Genomic DNA, 21065 nt, shown 5'->3' with positions numbered 1-21065 from the left:
ATGAACTTAGATTGTACCTTATCTTTCTATTGGTTGTTGGCCGGCGAATGACAAATTAAATATGTTGCAAGCTAACATTATATGCTAGACATAGAATTAGATAACTTTGTTCACAAATTCCAAATATTAATAGTCGTGAGAAATGGGAAGATGAGCTAACAATATCTATTGTTGACTTTGTGCTCTACTATTTTCATTTACCAATTTTCACCTATTTTATGTAAATATACAATAATAAGGAAGCAAGTCATTAGTACTTAACTCTGTTGCTTTATTACAAATTGAAACTATGGCTATGTTCAGTTCACCTGAAATTTTCTGATCTGAACTTATCTGATCTGATCTGATCTGATCTGAACTTATTTTTTCTGATCTGATCTGATCTGAACTTATTTTTCTGATCTGATCTGATCTGAACTTATTTTTCTGATCTGATCTGATCTGAACTTATTTTTTCAACAAGATCTTATCTTTTATAAAATATATTATTACTATTATATTATTACTTTGTAAATCATTATTATGCAATACATTATAAGATATTCTTTATAGTGTTACTATTATTATCATTTTATTTCTATTACAACTTTTATACAACTTTTATTATTAATAATAATTATTATTATTATCATTATTATAAGAACAACAATAATAATTATAATCATAATTATTATTATTACTAAAAATAATTATATAACTCAAGTCATTATTTTATAAGAGCACTTATACAATGTTTCACACTTTCCCTTAAAAAAAAGTTTCACACTTGAGAAGTCGGCAAACTGAACTCTTTTTTTTCCATATAAAATAGAACAAGATATACAAAAAACTATGACTTGAGCAAAAAATAAATAAATATCGTGCAACTTCAAAGCTAGAGAGATTTGAAATTCGGTAGGAAGAGGTATACCGAATCTAAATTTATAATTTGTATCTCACACTTAGCTTATTTTGAAATGTAATCCGAACATATAGTTTCGTTATATGAATTTGAGATATCATATTTTATATATTTCTTATTTTTGCGTCAATCTTATGTTCTTAACACGTGGCTTTTAATTTTCTATTATTTAATAACAACAAAATAACTTAATATAATAATACAATGACATTTATAATGGTAACAAGAAGATTAATAATAATCCAATATTAATAATTAATAAGTACACAACAACATAATAATAATTCTTTTGAACAAATGTACTAGTAAATAATAATACCCCTTTGTATTTTTTTTATCTTTGTCACTTAGAATCTTGACACTATTCACAATAAGAGATAATCTTTTAGATTTTTCTCAATATATAAGAAAAAATAAGTCATGTGGGGTCTTGTTTGATTCGTCTCAATGAGTACTTTATTAATATTCAATTATTATAATTTTTATTAATATGTAGTGAAAGATATTTTAATAATAAGTTTTTAAATATAAGCATGATATGATCTGATCTGGTCTGGTCTGATCTGATCTGATCTGAACTTATTTTTTCTGATCTGATCTGATCTGAACTTATTTTTTCTGATCTGATCTGATCTGATCTGATCTGATTAGATCTGAAATAAGCAAAAATAAGGTGAACTGAACATAGCCTATATCTTGGCGGTTGGACATTCACTTTCTTAGCAAGTGGTTGGAGGTTCAACCCTTCATATAAACTTTTTTGAAAAGAGTCAATACAAAATTCTAAATAGATCACCGAACAATGCCTTAAGTTTTGCTTAAGAGATGACATGACATAACTATATTACTTTAAAAAAGATATGGCAAAGAGGTAAGAACTTTATACCAATTAGTTAATTGGTCATTACTAATTATGATAAGACTTCTTGTATCATTGTAATCTCATTTAACAAAATTAACATCCACTAGGAGATTTAAGATCATACTAAATAAACGCAAATCAAGTCAAACTTTAATAATGCAGTTTTGGCAAAAAGAACTATAAGCCATATATGATCACAAGTTCACAACCAGTAAAGCTAAATTTTAGTAAGCTGTCGTACTTTTTGCGAAATATTTCGGCATATTCAGTAACCAAACACATGAAAGCAGTAAAAAGAATTAGTTACTCAATGACTAATACTAAACTTGTTTTAGGAACAATATTAATGACATCCATTATCAAATTACAATGGCATAAGCAAAGCAAAACCATCATAAACTAAACTCTAACCTACCAGAAATCATTTTTATCCCTGTTTGGATCTCGAAAGCTAAAATCAGTCTGCTAAGCTACCTAATAAAGAAGAGGGTTAGGCTACATTTAGTCAGCTGCACTTATGTTACAAATCACAGGTTACACATATTCTTTTCTTTTTTTTTTTCTTTTCCATAGTTTCTTGTAAGAATTGTGCATTTGCTTCTGCAGAATCTCCCTCCTAATTGTCTACTCTTACCCACTCATAACGTCCTGGGAGAGGCATATCATTCATGATATCGTAGTTGTATCTGCACAAACATAAGAAAATCAACCACATTAAGGATTATGCCACCATAGCTTAGCCGAAAAAGTATACTCTCGAAGAAACATGTTGAAAAGACAGATTTATACTTCTCAACGAATAGCTTCTGCTGGTGATGTTCAACGCCGGCAAAGAACTCCTCCATTTCCCGGTTTGTCGGGATAGCTCGATGCATATTTCGAGTTCTTCTGTTTGCTGCAGTCGAGCATGTCGGTCTAGTAGTTGATCCAGGCGTTCCGATGGTGTCTGCATCTCTAATCAAGCTGCAAGGAGTGCTCTCGGGTGCTCCTGTAGTTACAAATAGAAAAGGAAAAAAAAAATTAGGTTTTGAATAGTATGTTCTCGAGAAATGAACAAGTTCATGCAAATAATTGAAGGACATAGCCTTACAGATCAACAGTGAATTACATATAGAAAAGCAGATAGCCTACTATTGTTGGCTAATTCTATCTCATTAAAAGATGAGAGTTAACATTGGAGTAAGCCCATAAGTACGTTTTCAGATTTGGCTCATTATATTATATGGTCCCCCAACTGTAAGTCGGTTCATTTTGAACCAAAAACACATGGCAGAAAGAGTGATTGCCGACAAGTCATTAGTGATCTTTGTTCTCATTTCAATCTTTAACTCCAAACTTTATTACCAACCACTCTAGAACTTCTTCCTACACAATGAATCATTCAGTATAAAAACCAATCAAAAATGACATGATTCAGCATAGCATTCATAGCAAAATATATGAGCAGCAAATACATGCAATCTAACACTTCAATAATCATTACAGGTCTACACAATCCTTCAAGACTTTACCAACTAAACTAGCCAAGATCCCTCATAAACTACAAAATATTATTCAGTAATTCTACCAAGGCAAGCGGCGATAAAATTTCTACTATCCTGCACAACAACGACGTACAAGATCAATCACCATCTATGGACAGGTTTATCCACCGTCCTCGGAGACATATTTCCCTACCTTAAACAAAATGTTAGCACTAGAAAGAAGCGAAAAACTAAAAAGAGTAGTATTTTAGATTCTTAGATGTCAAGGAAAAGAGCAGTCACGGGTGACAAAGGTCAGAAAACCTTTGGCTTTTTATAAAAGAAATAGTAGAAAGAAACAGATAAGTTGAAGATGGATGCATTCAATGAACAGGAACAACTAAAAGCATAAGTTGCTTTCGAGAGGAGATATTCTTGGATTTTATTTGGCATCCAAGAGTTTGGCCCATGACCAATATATCATTTTAAAATGGAACACACATACAAAAAGAGACCTTCCTAGAATCACATTTCCTGTGTTGATTTGGTTGGCAAGCAATAAAACGGGAATTTCAACTGTTCAACAGAAACTCTCCTCTTTCAAACTCCTGCTTCATAATGGTTCAAAACTTACATGTGTAACAAACACTGCAAAAGAAGCTTTATTTCCTAATCTCAATTAAGTGAAAAAACTTAGGCACTGTTTAAGCTCATCTTGAAATCAAAATATACATTGAAAATAAGTTTAATTCAGTAACAGTAAACCCAGCTCAATAAGAAAATCAGTAAACAACAGAAAATTGGAAAAAGTAAGTTTCATTCAAGTGGAGTGAACAAGGCCTTAATAGTCAACACTTAAGTTAAATTATGAACTCCCAACAAATTGCAATTAAAAAAACTACAGAATATAGCTTAAGATGATGAATTGTGGCTTTCCTAAGTGAAACAAACAACAACTACCTAGCTAAGGTTCTATATTAAGGTAGTAACCAAAAGCTTCAAATTGTGAAGAAACTTTTATATTCACAAATATAGTTGCCTAAAACTTAGATGCTAGTCCAAGTGACATAACTCATGAAGTACTATATGATTGAGCCAAAAATATTCCCCTTTTTGCCCCACCTTTGAAGCACTTTAAGATGCTTTTTATACCATAAACTAGTAAAACAAAAAACCCTCAAAAATTACTTCTTTTTTCCTCTTTTTTCTTAGAAATATTTACTTTTTAGATATAACCCCCTCGCGCACACACACGCAAAAAAAAAAAAAAAAAAAAAAAAAAACAAAGTATGCTTTTCTCATCCTTTATTTCTTCTTTATTTTTCTTTTCCTAAAGAAAAAAATTTATCAAAGGAGAACTTTTGATGAGTTCCAATAACTAGAAAATTAAACACATTTCTAGATCAAACTTGATAAATTGACAGATGTCACACATGAACAACCAGTGTTGTTTTCAATATTCATCTTTTGAGAAAGAAAGGTGGGTTTAAATTATACAAATAAAGACAGCTCCTTTTTTTTAGTCCACTCAATAATTTAATTCTTTTTTTTTTCTCAGACAAAAAAAAACTCTCTTTCAACAAACAAACAACCACAAACCAAAAATTACAAGAAACCCCAGAAATTAAAAAGAAAAAATCAAAGAACCCAATATCAGTAAAATAAAATATTAAAAAAATTGCAGAAAAATGGGATAAAAAAATTAAAAATGGGTAAAAAAGAGAAGAAAAAACCAAACCTTTCTCTTGAATCAAAATCAAAATTGTTCTCTCCAAAGGAAGGTTCAAAAGCACCCAGATCATGAAATTCCTCGATATCAGCAACATGACATCGACCCACATCATCAAAATGACGAAAACGCCCCTCAAGATTGTTAGAGGGAGAAGCCGAGTTAACTCGAACCTTAGAACTCGGTCTCTGAGTTTCAAAATTAGGGTTTTTATTATTATTACTACCCACATCTTGTTTAGGTTGAAAAGGGGGTTTTTCAAGCCTACGACTTCGAAGTTGAAGATAAGAAAGTTCAGGGTTTGGTTGAAGAGCGAGGGTTCGAGCCCTAGTACGAACACCTAAAGAAGTTGTTTGTGGGATTTCCATCACTGCAACATCTCCTGTGATCTTCCCTTTTTTCATGTATTTTCCCATGATTTTTTTTGGGTTTTGTGGGTTTGATGTAATTTCACCAAATTTGAAGAGAAAAAAGAGGAGGGAAACAAAGAAAGAAAAAGAGAGAGAAAATTTGGAGGAGAGAGAATTTGGAGTTTTTTTTTTTAATTAAGAAGAGGAGGAAAATGAGCGGGATGAGGAGGAATTTGTATATAATGAGGAAGAAAGAAAGAGATAGAGAGAGAAAAAGAGAAAATTAGGGTTGAAGAAATTTGGGGGAAAATAAAAGGAGGGGTATTACGGAGAAACAGCGGCACACATTATTGGTTTTTGTCACGGCATTTTGGTGAATAAGTAATGAGTTATGGGGGAATTAAGAATATTTGGGGTTAGTTTGCACGTGACTTTCACGTGTTTGCTATTTGTATTTGAGAATTCCCTCCTTTGATTTTTTTTTTTCTTTCTTGAGGAAATTTTTTAAAAGAAATTTGTTAAGATAATTACAAAGGTTTACCGCGTTATCTTTTATTTTTTAAAAAGGTCGTAAGGATAAAATTGTGAGCTTTTTAGGTGGGAGGTAAACATTTGAATATTTGATACGCAAAGTCTTATAAAAGACCGTCTCACATTAACAGTAACGTAAGACGAGTCTGTTTTTCCTCCAATGCCTTCATTTATGATTTTGTGGTTGATAATTGTGATTCTGGCTATTAGTTACTGTTTTCTGATAAATAGTTATGATCTTTGGGTATTTAGTTATTATTGTTTTTTACACAGAAAACGCACAAAACTCATATTATCTCCTGCTCCTGTAAAAAAAAAAATCTCCTGCAATTTCCCACCTTGAATCTCTCCAATGGCAAAAATGTTGAAGAAATATCAACACTTCTCAAACACAATAACTGGGAAATTTCAATGGGTTTTTCAAACATCACTAAATAGCTAAATCGATATATTATTCAATTTGTTTTTCATCATAATTAGTTTTTTGATCCAACTAAACTTATGGGTTTCTTCAACTGGTCACATTCTCAATTGGGTATTCATCAATATTTGTTTTCTTTCTCAATTTTGGTTGTTCTTCTTTGATATAGTGATCAATGTTTGTAAAAAAAATAAAAAAGGGTTTCTTGATTGAAGTTGTTAATGTGTTTTTGTGTATTAAAGATGGTGATGTTTGCCCTAGTTTGGTTTGTTGCAATTCTTTGTTGTCTGACTTATTGAAGAATAGCATGATGGGTTTGTTTTGGAGGGTTTATGATAGAATTAGTGCATTACTCTTTTTTTTTTTTTGAGAAAGACATAATTATTTATGCGTGATATTGAAGTTATGGCCAATAAAATGCATTATAATTTGATTTTTATGATATAACTAATATACTTCAGCGCTTAACTAATATTCTTCAGCGTTTAACTAATATACTCCAGTGACTAACTAATATACTCCAACGACTAACTAATATACTTCAACGCTTAACTAATTCATCCAGAATCAATTTAAGGCTAGCATAACTAATAGGTGCAAGCGCTTAACTAATTCTACTGCTAGTTTGATGCACGCGCGTAATGTCAGCATGACATCAGCGGTCTCACGTTAACACTAACGTGAGTCCGTCTCTCCAAAAATGGACTCTATTTGATAAAACAAAAAAGAGCTGGTGCCTAGTAGTTTATTTTTAATGCAACACTTGGAACTTGGAAGTAAAAGATTATTATTCCCATTAGATCTTTTAGGTGGCCGAAAATTTGGAAAATAAAGATAGATTTTTTTGTTAGATTATTCTTGAATATTTTTGTTTTTTTTGGTAAACAGTTTTGTTTCTATAGATTAATGTAGAGTCTGAAAAACTCACGAATGTTAACGAGGTCATATCTCATATAGACAATTTTGTGAATTGTTTAATAAAAAACTATATGCACGACTATGTAACACAATTTACTTATAACTCGTTAAACTGATACAAACTTGGAATAGAATTTCGCTTGGCATGCTAGCACGAACTCGAGCCTTAAAATCATGTTTAATGCACTTCACAAGAGATGAGGCAATGGGAATATAGTTTCAAGAGATAGTAAAAAAATAACCCAACCCGCTAATTCGATTTGAACTTGAGTTTGTCATAAAATTAACTTATTTGGGTTATTTAATCCACAAAATAACCTTTTAATATTGCTCCTTGGCATTCTAGACATTAGTATGTGTTTGTAGATGTGTAAAGTCCGCTTTAGTTTTGCTGTTTAGCTACAATTATTGTTCTCCAAGTAATCCTGCCCTGCCAGGCTGCAAGTAAACAATTTTGTAACATACTCCCTGCACTTTTTTTATTTGCTGCATTGTTATTTTGGATATGAAGCTACTAAGTTTAATCGATTATTTTGATTATTTTAAGTAAAAATATAATCATGTGTAGTATTGTTAGATTTGTCTCGACGTGAACATTCATAGTATCAAATTTTTATAATTTTTACTTAAACGAAATAAGAGACATCAAAGGTTAAATAATACCGGCCATAAAAACCATGTACAACAATATATCACATAAAAAAATAGAGGAAGTACTTAGATCTCCTCGTAATCAGTTTGATCAAGTAAATTTTTATAGTTAAAAAAAGAACAAATTAAATGACACCTAACAAAGAAGAAGAGAACAATTTTGAATAGTAAAATAAAATGGCCTTATATATAGGACTAAAAGAATTAGTATGGCATATGTGTCATCAGGTCCTAATCTGAGAGTGAGTGATAGTTCAGTGTTAGAACATCTCTCCTAGTTCCAAAAGGTTTTGGTACTGATTCTCATTTTTAACAAGTTGGGATTTCCTAAATTTCCCAATTCAACAAAAAAAAAAAAATCTCATCCTATCCTTGGGAATTTAGTCATCATTTACAAATGACAATTCATTTTCAATTTTTTCATACCCATGAAACTATTGCAAGTGTTTTCTTTAGATTGTACAATTTGAATTTTAATCGGAAAAGGCTACAAGGCAAGTATTGTGTATGAAAAACTACCGAATAGGTAAATACTCCCTCTGTTTTTTTTTTATCATTCCTACTTTGACTTTGCACGTTTGCCAATGCACGTTTTAAAACTTAAATATCTTTCATTATATATTAGTAAAAATTATAACGATTGAATATTAATAAAGTACTTATTGAGACGAATCAAACAAGACCCCACATGACTATGTTTTTTCTTATAAATTGAGAACATTTGAGAAGATTCTCTCTATGCATGAATAGTGTCAAGATTCTAAGTGAGAAAGATAAAAAAAAAAAGAGGGAGTACAAGTTTGTGAATGCAACATTTTGGAGAATTGTCGATAAAGTTTTAAAGTTTGGCATAGTATGACTTGTTTGTTACAAATTAGCATAAATCTAAGCGGTGTGCACCATGCCCCAACTTAACTTTGAGTTTGTGTTGTAAGAGACTGCTTACTTTTAAATTAAATTTAGACAACGGTAAACTCAATATTAAAAAGAGAACTAGCCCAATAGTGACTAGGTTAATTTCTTTCGGTAACTAGTTTAATTCATTTAGTGACTAAGTATACTTTTATATTAAAATTATACCTTTTTAATTTCTAATAATTTTTGCTTAACTTTTCATGATTTTTACTTCTATTCCAACTTTATGCTCTCTCTTTAGTCTTTTCCATATAAAACCAAGGCCAAAACACCAAGTTGGTAAAAATAATAGAGGTCAATGATAATTTCACTGAAAAAAATCATTAAATGACATATTAATTGGGTTCAATCAACTCATTTTTCCAATATTATTACAAAAGGCTAAGATTTACATCCTTAAAATATCGTGAACAAATAAATTTTCAACTCAGTTAAACAGAAACATTATAAGCTAAATTGGAATTTGTATTAAAAAAAAAAAAGAGAAGTCTTATATATCAAGAAGTTTTTGTATGGTTTGCATCAATCACCGAGGTATCCCGTTGAGTTAGTTGATTTTCTATCATGGAAACATAGTTTCCTTCATTATTCTCGGACTATTCTATTTTTTCTTTCACTTTTTAGTAAGGTTGGGGTCTTAGTCTACATCAATGACCTTTATGCATTGCTTAATCTTTTAAATCATCAATCATTTATTGTTGGTGTTCTTGCAAAATATTAAGGAAACTTCATGTGTATGTTTTCATCCCCCATATTCCTTCAGTGGAAATTAACCTTGCTGCAAAATTTGCAATTTATGGAGCTATAAAGTCTCCACGAGCAGTGATCGTATCAAGTATCACCATCTAATCCTTGAATAAGATTCGTCAAATGCGGTGAAATATTGTAATGATAAATCAGGAGAGCCTTAATATTGAACTTTTATGTTGAATTTCATCGGGAAAAAACCCTACCAATGGTCTTTACATTACTAACATTCACAAAAATTGGGCTTCAAAAAATGTTGCTGATGCTCTTGTCAAACAAGGCCTCGACCGGGATGCTGAGTTTCATGCTGAATTGTAACCAACTTCGGATTAATATGGCTTCTCTCTTGGGGTTTGATTCATCCTCAATTTCATTTCATGATTCCGTATTGAACGGCGGGGCCATCTCGTACTTCATGATTTACAAATCTTCTTAATGAAATGGAGTACCCAAACTATAAAGAAACGACCTGATCATTTTAATAAGGATCACGCTACCCTATTCTTAGCCTTTTCTGAATCTCGTCTTGAAAAGACATTCAAACAAAGGATCTTGTCGTTTAACATGTTTTTATTGGCATAGGAATAACTCGAAGTTCTAAAGCAACTTTTGTGCCTACAAGATTACACTCTTGCATCAGATCATTATGTGTCTCTCATTGTCGCTAAATTTCTCGTTAGAGCCCATAAAGTAAAAGGACTCCACCTTTTTCCTGAATAACCATGGTTCCAATATGATCGGGTGACAATTTAATCAAGATTGATCTCTCATAATTTGTTATCATCAAAAAAATTTGAGTAGTAGTCCAAGTCTTTAATATAAAGTCCCATAAAAAAGAATCATTTATTGATTTGCCAAAGAGTTAAAAACCCTAATCATACGACTATGGTCTACTAAGTATCTATGACAAACAAACTTTGGACTGGGTTTTAACTCTGAATATCTAGAAATCCACAAAATAAATATAGTGTTCCTCATAGTACAAATTCTAATCCTAACTTTATCGCCGAATTTAGGGCTTTATTTGCTTTCATATTTGTATGTTTAGGCGCATTAATCAATGTTATTTCACCAGATTGAACTAAATACCCCTTGGCTTCATAAAGGATATGGCCTGCCCCAATGAAAAGGGAATCTTTTTTATTATTATTTGGCGCCAAAACTCTCTCTCTATCTCTCCTTTCTTCTCTGCTGGACTTATATTTGGCGCCAAATCTCACCTTCCTATGACGTCAGCAAACATGTCCTATATTACTAATCTGAAATACTTAAATTATCATATTCATGTTTATTTGATGCTATCATCATATTATATTTATTTATAGTTACTTATTTTGTGCTACCTCATCCTCATCATTATCTCTTTATATACGAAATATATTACGGAATTAAATTATTTCAGCTTCAATAATCTTTGTACTCTCTTTAAACGTACCCGATGAGATTTTAATGTAGCTGTAAATTATAGTAATCAATAAAGATAAGATTTTATTTTCAGAGTTTCTTTCTTGTGGGACACGGGTATTGTCTAGGTATAGATGGCCATGGGCGCGGGTTGGCCCGTGGGTTCTAATGAACTTGGCTAAGATTTCACACACAGGATGGGATCGTGAAATTCACGGTTTGGGTGGGATAATTCACGAGCTGAAAATCATCGCCCACACCAATCTGTGTTTCACGTTTGGGAAGCGGTTATGGTGGTTAGTGGGCCAAGCAGACTAGCATGATATATTTTTTTTCAAAGTTATATAATCATTTATTATTGTTACATGAAACCTTTAAGATTAATCAAAAGATATAGAATTATTATATTAATGAATAATTTTATTATTTTTGAAATTGATTGAAGTATAATATATGCCATTTAATTAAAATATATACAATTTGATTAATATGTACACAATTTGGTTTAATAATTATTTGGGCAGGGGTGGGCTAAAAGAAATCTCGCCCACGGCCCACTCACCAATTTCACGGTTCGAGTTCGGCTGTATCGGGCTTTTCGCGGGCTTAGCCCAAACGACCCAAGAGATGGGTTGGGCTGGATTGGTCCGCACTATTGGCCATAATCTCTATGTCTAGGGCTTTCTTATTTAAAACTAGCCTTCATATGCACGCGATGCGTGCGTTAATTTCAAAATTTGTTATTCTATTAGATACTCCATTCGTAATTTATTTATGATTAAATTTAAATGTGAAAAATTCAACAGTTAGATGAATTTAGATATATTAATTCGCTAATGTAAAAAGATAAAAAGGTTGTGACTGATTGTTAACATTAATTTTTTGTGAATGAATATTGAAAAGAAAGAACAAAAATAATGAGTTGGTTTAACTGAATTAAAGAGTATCAAAGGTAGTGAATGTTCAGACTTTTCATGTGCACGTTATGTATGCCATCTTTTTTTTATAAGGTATAAATATTTTGTCCATTTAATTTTTGATTGAAATATTTAATGCATATACCATTTTAAACTTGTTTTAAATGGCAAGTTGGAATGAGAATTTTTAAATGATTTGCTTTTGTAATTTTTTTCATTCCATTAATTAGATCATTAAAGGTATTTTAGTCACTTCAAAAGAGGACACCACACCTCCTCCCTTGGCTTATATAATAGAGATTCGTGTTGATATTAATGGTAGTATATGTTGATTTCAAAATTTTCTACTTCATAAACGCTCATTACGATCTATTATCATTTTAGTGGACATTACACAAATTTTTTTAGAGATGAAGTTCCATTATCATGGATTTGATATGATATTTACTTTTATAATTTATTACCACTAACAACATTATCTGTTACGTCCTATCAAATGAACTACTATCTCTGTATTTTTTTAGTTGCACCATTTGCTTTTTCACATTTATCGAGACGATTCTTTGAACGTTAATATCTCTTATTGGGTGTAAGTAAAAAATTTGATATTTGAAATCCTCGCATTAAGACGAATCTAATAAGACCTCACTTGACTATGTTTTTTCTTATATAATAATGCGAGATAGTTTAACAAAGTTGGTTGATGAATAGTGCCACAAAACCAAATAGTGCAAATAAAAAAATACGAAGATAGTATTATTTTTCCCATAATAAATGCAACATTAGACTGGACTAGAGGTGATCGTGACCTGACTTTAGCAAAAGAAAGTGGACCATTAGGCCAAAGACATGGGTCGGGATGTCACAAGCCTCAGTTCAATTTGTTTTGCGCCAAACCCCCTGTTTTCGGCAAAGCCAGGTGGGCATTCTGGGCATTTTTCCAGATGCCCTGAAATTTCAAAAGTATCCACTAAACATCAATCATTATAATAAAATATTACATATGAGAATAAATGAATTTTGAGTGGCATAAATATATAGCTTAAACATATTTCAAGTTGGGCCTAAATGAAATATGTTTAGGCTATATACATACTATTTCGAGTCACATATATTAAATATGTTTAGGCTATATACATAATATTCTCAAGCTTTATGATTATTTCTACAAGCTGGGTTGAAATTTATACTTCCACCGTTCTAAAATAAATAAATGTTTCACATTTTTATGTGAGATTTTTTTTAGATAAGCTTTTCATTTATTTCAAAATGGATGAAGTATTAGATATATATACTTCAACCCAACTCTAGTAAGGTGGAGGGTTGGGCCAAGGGGTATGTTAAATAACTTTACTCATTTCCAAATTTATAGGAACCTATTAGATAAACAAATAGTGGAATGATAAGTGCGTTTCAAACGTACTTTATGGACTTCTTTTAACTCATTTTTATCCTCTTTCTCCCCTTTCTTCCCTCGTTCTTCTCCCTTTCCCCTTCTATTTCATTCACTCGATCATACTTGATTATAGTGACATTTTTCTAGATTTTAAGTCATTTTTGACCGAATTTCTAGTACATTTGCTTTCACCTTGTTTTGCCATGTTCTTGATATAGGTGAAACAACTAAGATGCTACAATTTGTAGAGTTGGAAAAGGTAGCAATGAAAACAAAGCACACATTGAGAAATGGTGCGCTTGCACCATTCCCCATGTTCGCTCGCACAAAGGAGCACATTGCACAATAGAATCTTGAACAGAGAACTTCAAATAGATATAACTTTCTAATCACAAATTGGATGAAGGTAATTCCAGTTGGAGGTGAAAGCTCGTTTCGATATCTTTCCAACGACTGGTCATAAGCTTGATTTGGATGTAAAACGAAAAAGTTATACTCATTTTAAGTTGAACTGTCCAAGTTTGAGGCAGACGAGTTAAGTGCCCCGCACCTGATGTTGGTGCGCTCGCACCTCTTCTTGGTGCTCCCGCACCCGTCGCTTCCGGAAAATGAAGCTCGTGGCTTCATTAAACGACGATTTTGGTTTTGGAAAGAACACTTACGTTTTATTCTAGTTCTTAGAGAATATTTTAGGGTTTAATTACACTAGAGAGAAAACAATTGAGTTTCGATTGAGAATTGAGATTATTGATCATAGTTCGTGATTCCATTTACATTCAAGGTACTTTTCATTCAATTTAATTTAAAGTTTCAGTTTTTATTTCATTCTTTTCGTGTTTGTTCTTGCTTTTGGTTATTCTTAGATCTTCATTCTCTTAGTTTCATAATTGTGATTTTTTAGTTTAATCATTCTTAATCATGTTTAACCTTAGATTAGTCATAGATTTTATGTTTAATTGCTTAAACTCCATGATTAGTGAGTAGTTTCATATCTAGGGTTAGGGTGAAAGTATGAATTAGGGTTTTAAATGTGTGTTGATGTGATTGTGATGTTTTAAAGAAGTTTATGCATTGATCTTGGTGTTTTGAGACCTCAGGATAGATATTGATCACATTTATACTTTGGTATTTTGATTTCAAATGTTCTTAATCGAATTTTGAACTTTTTTATCATCCCCAAGAATCAACTTAATTTCTAGGCCAAGATATTGGGTAAATTAAGGGGATCCTTCATTAGGGGTTTTCCGAATTATTGAATCTCTTAATAATTAACTAAAGACCATTCGAGAGAGGATTTAGTTGATTGATTAAGTGATTATTCTTGAGGACCATTCGAGAGAGGACTCGAGTATTTAGAGGAAAACTAAACATTGCATAATCATCTTCGTTGCTTCACAATCGCATCAACAATCATTATCTGTTCTTATTCATACTAGTAACCTTAACTCTAGTGTCTTTTATTTGATATTTAAACTCGTGATATTTGCTTGTTCTGTATTAGATAGTCTTAATTGTTACCAAACCTTTCAAACCCCCAAATACCTTCAATTAGGTAGTCTGGACTTGATAGACTTTAATCAATCCCATTTTCCCTGTGGATCGACCCTTGACTTGCCCTTACTATTCTCTTAGTAATTGCTTGTTAGGACTTATAAATATTGTTTGGAAACGGTTTTGGCCTTAACGACACACTAAAAACCTCTTATCAAAATGGCGCCGTTGCCGGGAAATTGCTATTGATTGAAGTTTTTTAAGTTTGAAATTGCTTAATTGATTTTTTTTTTCTTTTTTTTACTTTTCTTTATTGGTTTTTTATTTTATTTTATGTGGTAAGTGTTGTTTATATGAGTCTAGGGTTTTGTACATAATTTTTTTTTATTTTTTTTTAAAAGAATTCCAAAAAATGACAAACTTCTTTTTTCCTCAATATGAGGATGAACCATTTTGGAATTATTATCAGAGATTTGAGAACACTCTTCTAACTAAGTATAGACTTGAGATTTGGGAGATGTGTGAGGTGATATATGATGGTTTGAATATGCATACAAGAGAAATTGTGGAGTCTATGTTTAATGGTGAATTTCGATCCCAACACTTTGATGAAGCATGGAGTTTCTTTGGGTGTTGTCTAGAGATACTTATGAGTGGGACCATGGAAATACACTTTTCAAATTTAGAAGATGTCTCTAGCGTGAACGCCATGTTTATTCTGAAATTCTTAATTCACTAAAGAAAATATGGCATTGTTAAAGAGATGTGATTCTATGATGGACAACATTGTCGAATCTAGCAAAATATCAATGAAACATTGGGTCAAATTATCAATAATCAAAATCACTCTTGTATGACTAATAACATGAAGATGATTGGGATATGGATGAGAATCCCAGAGTAGAGGAATCATTTGTTGAGAAAGCTTACACTATAAAGTCTAATGATGTTGAAAAATAGTTGATGAGACTTTTGTTTCTACTCGTTCTTCATATTCCTTTTTCAAGGAAAATCACTTAGTTCCTTGCTTCCCCATCTTATTCCTCTCCTCAAAGTTTCACCATTGGAAGAGCCTTTGACCTCTTTAAACCTTCACAAGACCAAATGAAAGTCATCGAGGATAGGACCGAGCTTAAAATTTGCAAGGATCATCAAAAGTAGAACTCATTGTTTTCTTCTTTTTATTTGAATTTTAATGTTGTTCTTCATACTTTCCAGGATTCTCTTGGAAATTTCAATATTTCCGGCACTCATTACTTGGTAAGCATATAGACGCATTGAAATTTGTGCATGCTCTTTATCTATATCATATCTATTTGATCCATTGTGAAATGTGTGCTAATGCTTATGACAAACTATTGAGATCTTTGTCAAATTATTTAGTGTAAGTCTAGCTAATTATCCTAAAAGAGCTCTTTTTGCAGGTATTTGAGACCTTCTCCTTATCTTACTTGGTTAGGATTTTTGCTTGATTTTTCTTCCTACCTCATCCCTTACTTTCTCTTTGCTTGTACACTCCGAGGACGGAGTTTGTATTAAGCTTGGGGGAGTTAGAATGTGTTCTCTCCATCTCAACATTTTTCCTCCCCTTTGCATTTAGGTTCTTTTTAATGCTTTTGTATGTTAGGTTTGCATAAAAAAAAACACAATTTTTTTTAATTTTTTTTTCTGCATTTAGGATAGCTTGGTTGCATGCATGATTTGTGGCTAAAAGTGTTCATAACTTGATTGGAAGACCTTCCCTACATTAGACTTGATGGTTTTGGAATTCCTGTTGTGACTTTAAGTGACTCTTGAGAACGATAACTTTTGGTAGATCTTTTGAAATTAGGGGAGTTGATGAATGGATTGCCTTGCCCCTTGTGCGACGAATCCCGAAGGAGGGCCAAGAACCTCGTAAGACTCATTCACAACCCTCACCATTGATCGCCTAACTTGTGACTTGCATTTTAGCTCCCCAAGATTACATAAGACCGAGCCTTTAGAAGAATGATTTACGACATTTCTTTTTGCTAGAAATAGGAGCTCCAAAGCCAAAAGCTTTAATTCCAGCATAATTGTCCGCTTCTCAACTCATATGAGCCTTTCTATCCTATTTTTGCTTAACCCTCATAATAAGTCGTGGCCAAACTTCCCTCAAAGTGGATCGAGTGCATGTCTAGTTTGTGTTGAGTTGAGTTGTTTTGATATTGAGTCTTGGTTGAAAGTGAATTAATGTACAAGTATGATTGCAAAAGCTAAAGAAAATTGCGAGAGGAAAGACAAAAGAAATAAAAGAAAGAAAGCATTGTGTTTCTTTTGAATTTCTATTGAAAGAAAAGAAAGAAAGAGCAATTTGCTGAGAAAAATGAAAAATATTCAAAAAGTGAAAGAGTTCAAAAGGTGAAAGATTCAAAGTGGAAATCAAGGTTATGTGTGAGTTCTTGAATTGAGATTGGTGTTCGGACTAGATTGGGGGAGTATTTACTCCTAGTTTGTACTCCACTTATCCTTTTTTGCACCACATTCCTAAACTATCATCCACACCCTTAACCTAGCCCCGTGACAACCTTAACAAAGTCCCTTCTGACTTCTAGATAGGACTTGGTCGATTTAGTAGTGGCGGGCGAGATTTTGTGCAAGTCATGATGAGGGTCATCAAAATGTGGTAGAGGCGAGCTATTGTGGTTGAGCATCGCTAGGGAGGAGTCAAACTCGGGACTTGGAAGTGGAGAAGAGTGAGAAATCACTCTTGGGAAACCTTTTTTCAAAAAGACTCGGTTGATCGGTGGATTGAGTCCTTAGAGTCACTCTTGTGCTTCCTAATCATCTCCCCAATGTTTGGTTGGTCTCCTAAATCTTGTTATGAACTCATTTAGCTTGCATGTCATGTTTGTAACTTTGCGTTTAGAGCATGTAGGTTAGTTTAATTTGTTGCATGATTTCTATTTCTTTTTTACTCCCTTTTTCCTCTTCTTTTCTTCTTTCTCATTATTGTTTTCTTGAGGACAAGTAAAATGCTAAGCTTGGGGGAGTTTGATAAGTGCGTTTCAAACATACTTTATGGAATTCTTTTAACTCATTTTGATCCTCTTTCTCCCATTTCTTCCCTCGTTCTTCTCCCTTTCCCCTTCTATTTCATTCACTCGATCATACTTGATCATAGTGACATTTTTCTAGATTTTAAGTCATTTTTGACCGAATTTCTAGTACATTTGCTTTCACCTTGTTTTGCCATGTTCTTGATATAGGTGAAACAACTAAGATGACTACGATTTGTAGAGTTGGAAAAGGTAGCAATGAAAACAAAGCACACATTGAGAAATGGTGCGCTTGCACCATTCCCCATGTCCGCTCGCACAAAGGAGCACATTGCATAATAGAATCTTGAACAAAGAACTTCAAATAGATATAACTTTATAACCACAAATCGGATGAATGTAATTCCAGTTGGAGGTGAAATCTCGTTTCGATATCTTTCCAACGACTGGTCATAAGCTTGATTTGGATATAAAACGAAGAAGGTATGCTCGTTTTAAGTTGAACTGTCCAAGTTTGAGGCAGACGAGTTAGGTGCGCCCGCACCTGATGTTGGTGCGCCCGCACCTCTGCTTGGTGCGCCCGCACCTCTGCTTGGTGCGCCCGCACCTCATCATGGTGCGCCCGCACCTGTCGCTTCCGGAAAATGAAGCTCGTGGCTTCATTAAACGACGATTTTGGTTTTGGAAAGAACACTTACGTTTTATTCTAGTTCTTAGAGAATATTTTAGGGTTTAATTACACTAGAGAGAAAACACTTGAGTTTCGATTGAAAATTGAGATTAGTCATCATAGTTTGTGATTCCATTTACATTCAAGGTACTTTTCATTCAATTTAATTTAAAGTTTCAGTTTTTATTTCATTCTTTTCGTGTTTGTTCTTGCTTTTGGTTATTCTTAGATCTTCATTCTCTTAGTTTCATAATTGTGATTTTCATTAGTTTAATCATTTCTTAATCATGTTTAGCCTTAGATTAGTCATAGATTTTATGTTTAATTGCTTAAACTCCATGATTAGTGAGTAGTTTCATATCTAGGGTTAGGGTGAAAGTATGAATTAGGGTTTTAAATGTGTGGTTGATGTGATTGTGATGTTTTAAAGAAGTTTATGATCTTGGTGTTTTGAGACCTTAGGATAGATATTGATCACATTTATACTTTGGTATTTTGATTTCAAATGTTCTTAAATCGAATTTTGAACTCTTTTATCATCCCAAAGAAGCGTTGCATTTATGACGAGCATTTTCATCAAGTGTTTCATTTATATGGGAATAAAGGGAGTATAGCGATCTACTCAATGGTCGGTATTAAAAGGTGGTAAGACTGGTAACCATAATGAATTTTAGGTAATTTGCAATACCAAAGAACTTTATGTTGATGTTTAAAGTAAATTAGTGTTTCAGCTAAGAAACTAGTCAAAAGAGTAATGTGTTTATGGTGAGAGTCAAATACCGAGTTAGGTTATAATCCCGAGTCTTGTCATTGCCAATCCTGCAAAACAACGAAAAACTGGATCGGGGTGTTCCCAGGAAAGCCCCTCCGATGCTCAAGTCAGTGACAAGCTAGATAGAAAGTAAGCAAGTCTGGAGAGAGATGATATGGTTTTGTTAGGTGAGAATTGAATACCTCTTCATTGATGAGACTGTTGTTCTTTATAGTGTTGAGAATATCCCAGACAGGAAACCCTTTTGGGGAGCATCCCAATACCTAGGGAAACTGTCACATTTTTAAGGTAAAGATGATTTGGTCCCTAAAAGCTGATGAATCCCATTGATACCTAGGGCCTAGGTGTTGAAGGAAGTGCCTTCTGATGTTCATTGGGCCAAGCCATGGGCCCAAACAATTAGCCCCACGCCAAATAATCGGAGATGGACTTTTAATCCAGGATGCAGTTGGTTGGCAGAATTTTCATGGACCTATTTTAATCTAGGCCCCCGACCCGAGAATGTCGCTACCCGACATGGTTAGAGGGGCTCTTCTGCCAGACCCCTAGAGGAGCTCGACGCGTGTGCAAGGAGCCCGACTACCAGGGCCAACGCTAGCAAACTCGACTCATTGGGTCGAGAACCCCTCGGCAGGCAGCCTCCTCCCCCGAGTGCGCATAGAAGATTCTCGCAAGCCCCGAGCGGAACCGGAGCCGGAGCCCGGGAAGCGGCTACCCCGACTCGGGTGTGTTATGGTATCCTGGGGTGAGATCTTGGGTGATAGCGTGGAACCCCGAGAGGGTCTGGTGCTCGACATCACGTGAGGTCCCAACCCCAAGATCGGGCGGTTTTTGATGCGGATTCGACATGGGATTGGGGAGCATTTAGCAACGTTCCCGGTATCGGGTGTTATGGTCCGACTGATTTGGTGACCACTTGGAGACCATTAAATCATTTCATAAGGAGGTCCAGAGTAGGCCACCCAAGTCCCTGATGGATTGGTAGCTTTTACATTCAAGCCCCTTGGCCGGACTACGACAAGTAGGGGGCGACACGTGGGCAGACGAGTTATGCCATTCGATCCCGAGTTGATCATATGTAGGCTTAACTAGTTGGTAGCTGGGGCACTGAGTGTAACACCCCGATAATTCTCTCTTTTCAGAATCAACTCTATAATATAAAACTTAGAGAATTACCCAGGCATTATCGCCCGTGTGATAACGTATCGGCTTATTCAGAATTTTGCAGCGGAATTTTTTTTACTAAAACCAACTTTATTAAAACTCACTAAATAAAATACAATGTTGAGGATCTAAACAAACCAACTTAAATAAACAACCATCTGAAATAAAATGTTCTTACGAAAGCATAAACTAAACTATGCTAGATATACAGTCTCTCCACTCCAGATTCCCAATGCGATGCACATCTGCGAACCTGTAATGTCAATGCAATATCGACTCTGCTCACCAGAAGGATCATCACATGATCAATAAGCAAAGCCATGATCACACACACAAATAAAGCACGTAATCAGCAAAGCTGAGTACTACATCTCAAACATAAACATTCCTAAGCATGATACTAAATAATAACGTGTAGGAATAAATAATAAATAAACATATAATAATCTACAGGCAACTTTTACTGAGCTAAACTCAAAACATCTTTTTATTACTTTAATGGAATAGTTATTGGACGAGTTGTCTTATCTACTAATATGAAATGAGGGCGCGACTCCACATTTCAGATTGACCTGCAATATCGAGGAACCTTTGAAATAAAAGAGGGATGGTGATCAACCCATTCCTAGAAAAGCTATGGCACGCTCACCATAACCCCAACCCTTACGTCCAACTCTAGACGTGCACAAGTCTAAAGTCTATACCTTATTCTCGTTACACTTTACGTTATTTACATATTATTA

The 21065-nt window shown here is 33.5% G+C and overlaps 1 protein-coding gene across 1 annotated transcript; it reads right to left on the bottom strand.

The window, feature by feature from the left end:
• Positions 1–2078: 2078 nt before the first annotated feature.
• On the bottom strand, positions 2079–5664 carry LOC104899501 (cyclin-dependent kinase inhibitor 3). Its single transcript, XM_057396254.1, has 3 exons — positions 4960–5664; positions 2553–2748; positions 2079–2449 (listed from the first exon to the last, which is right to left on the bottom strand). The coding sequence occupies exons 1-3, from the start codon at positions 5369–5371 to the stop codon at positions 2380–2382; spliced, it is 678 nt and encodes a 225-aa protein (XP_057252237.1). The 5' UTR covers positions 5372–5664; the 3' UTR covers positions 2079–2379.
• Positions 5665–21065: the final 15401 nt, after the last annotated feature.

The sequence above is a fragment of the Beta vulgaris genome, chromosome 7, assembly GCF_026745355.1.
Source record: "Beta vulgaris subsp. vulgaris cultivar EL10 chromosome 7, EL10.2, whole genome shotgun sequence".
Lineage (NCBI taxonomy): Eukaryota > Viridiplantae > Streptophyta > Magnoliopsida > Caryophyllales > Amaranthaceae > Beta > Beta vulgaris.
Note: the sequence above shows the minus strand (reverse complement) of the source record. Positions and strands in the feature narration are given on the sequence as shown.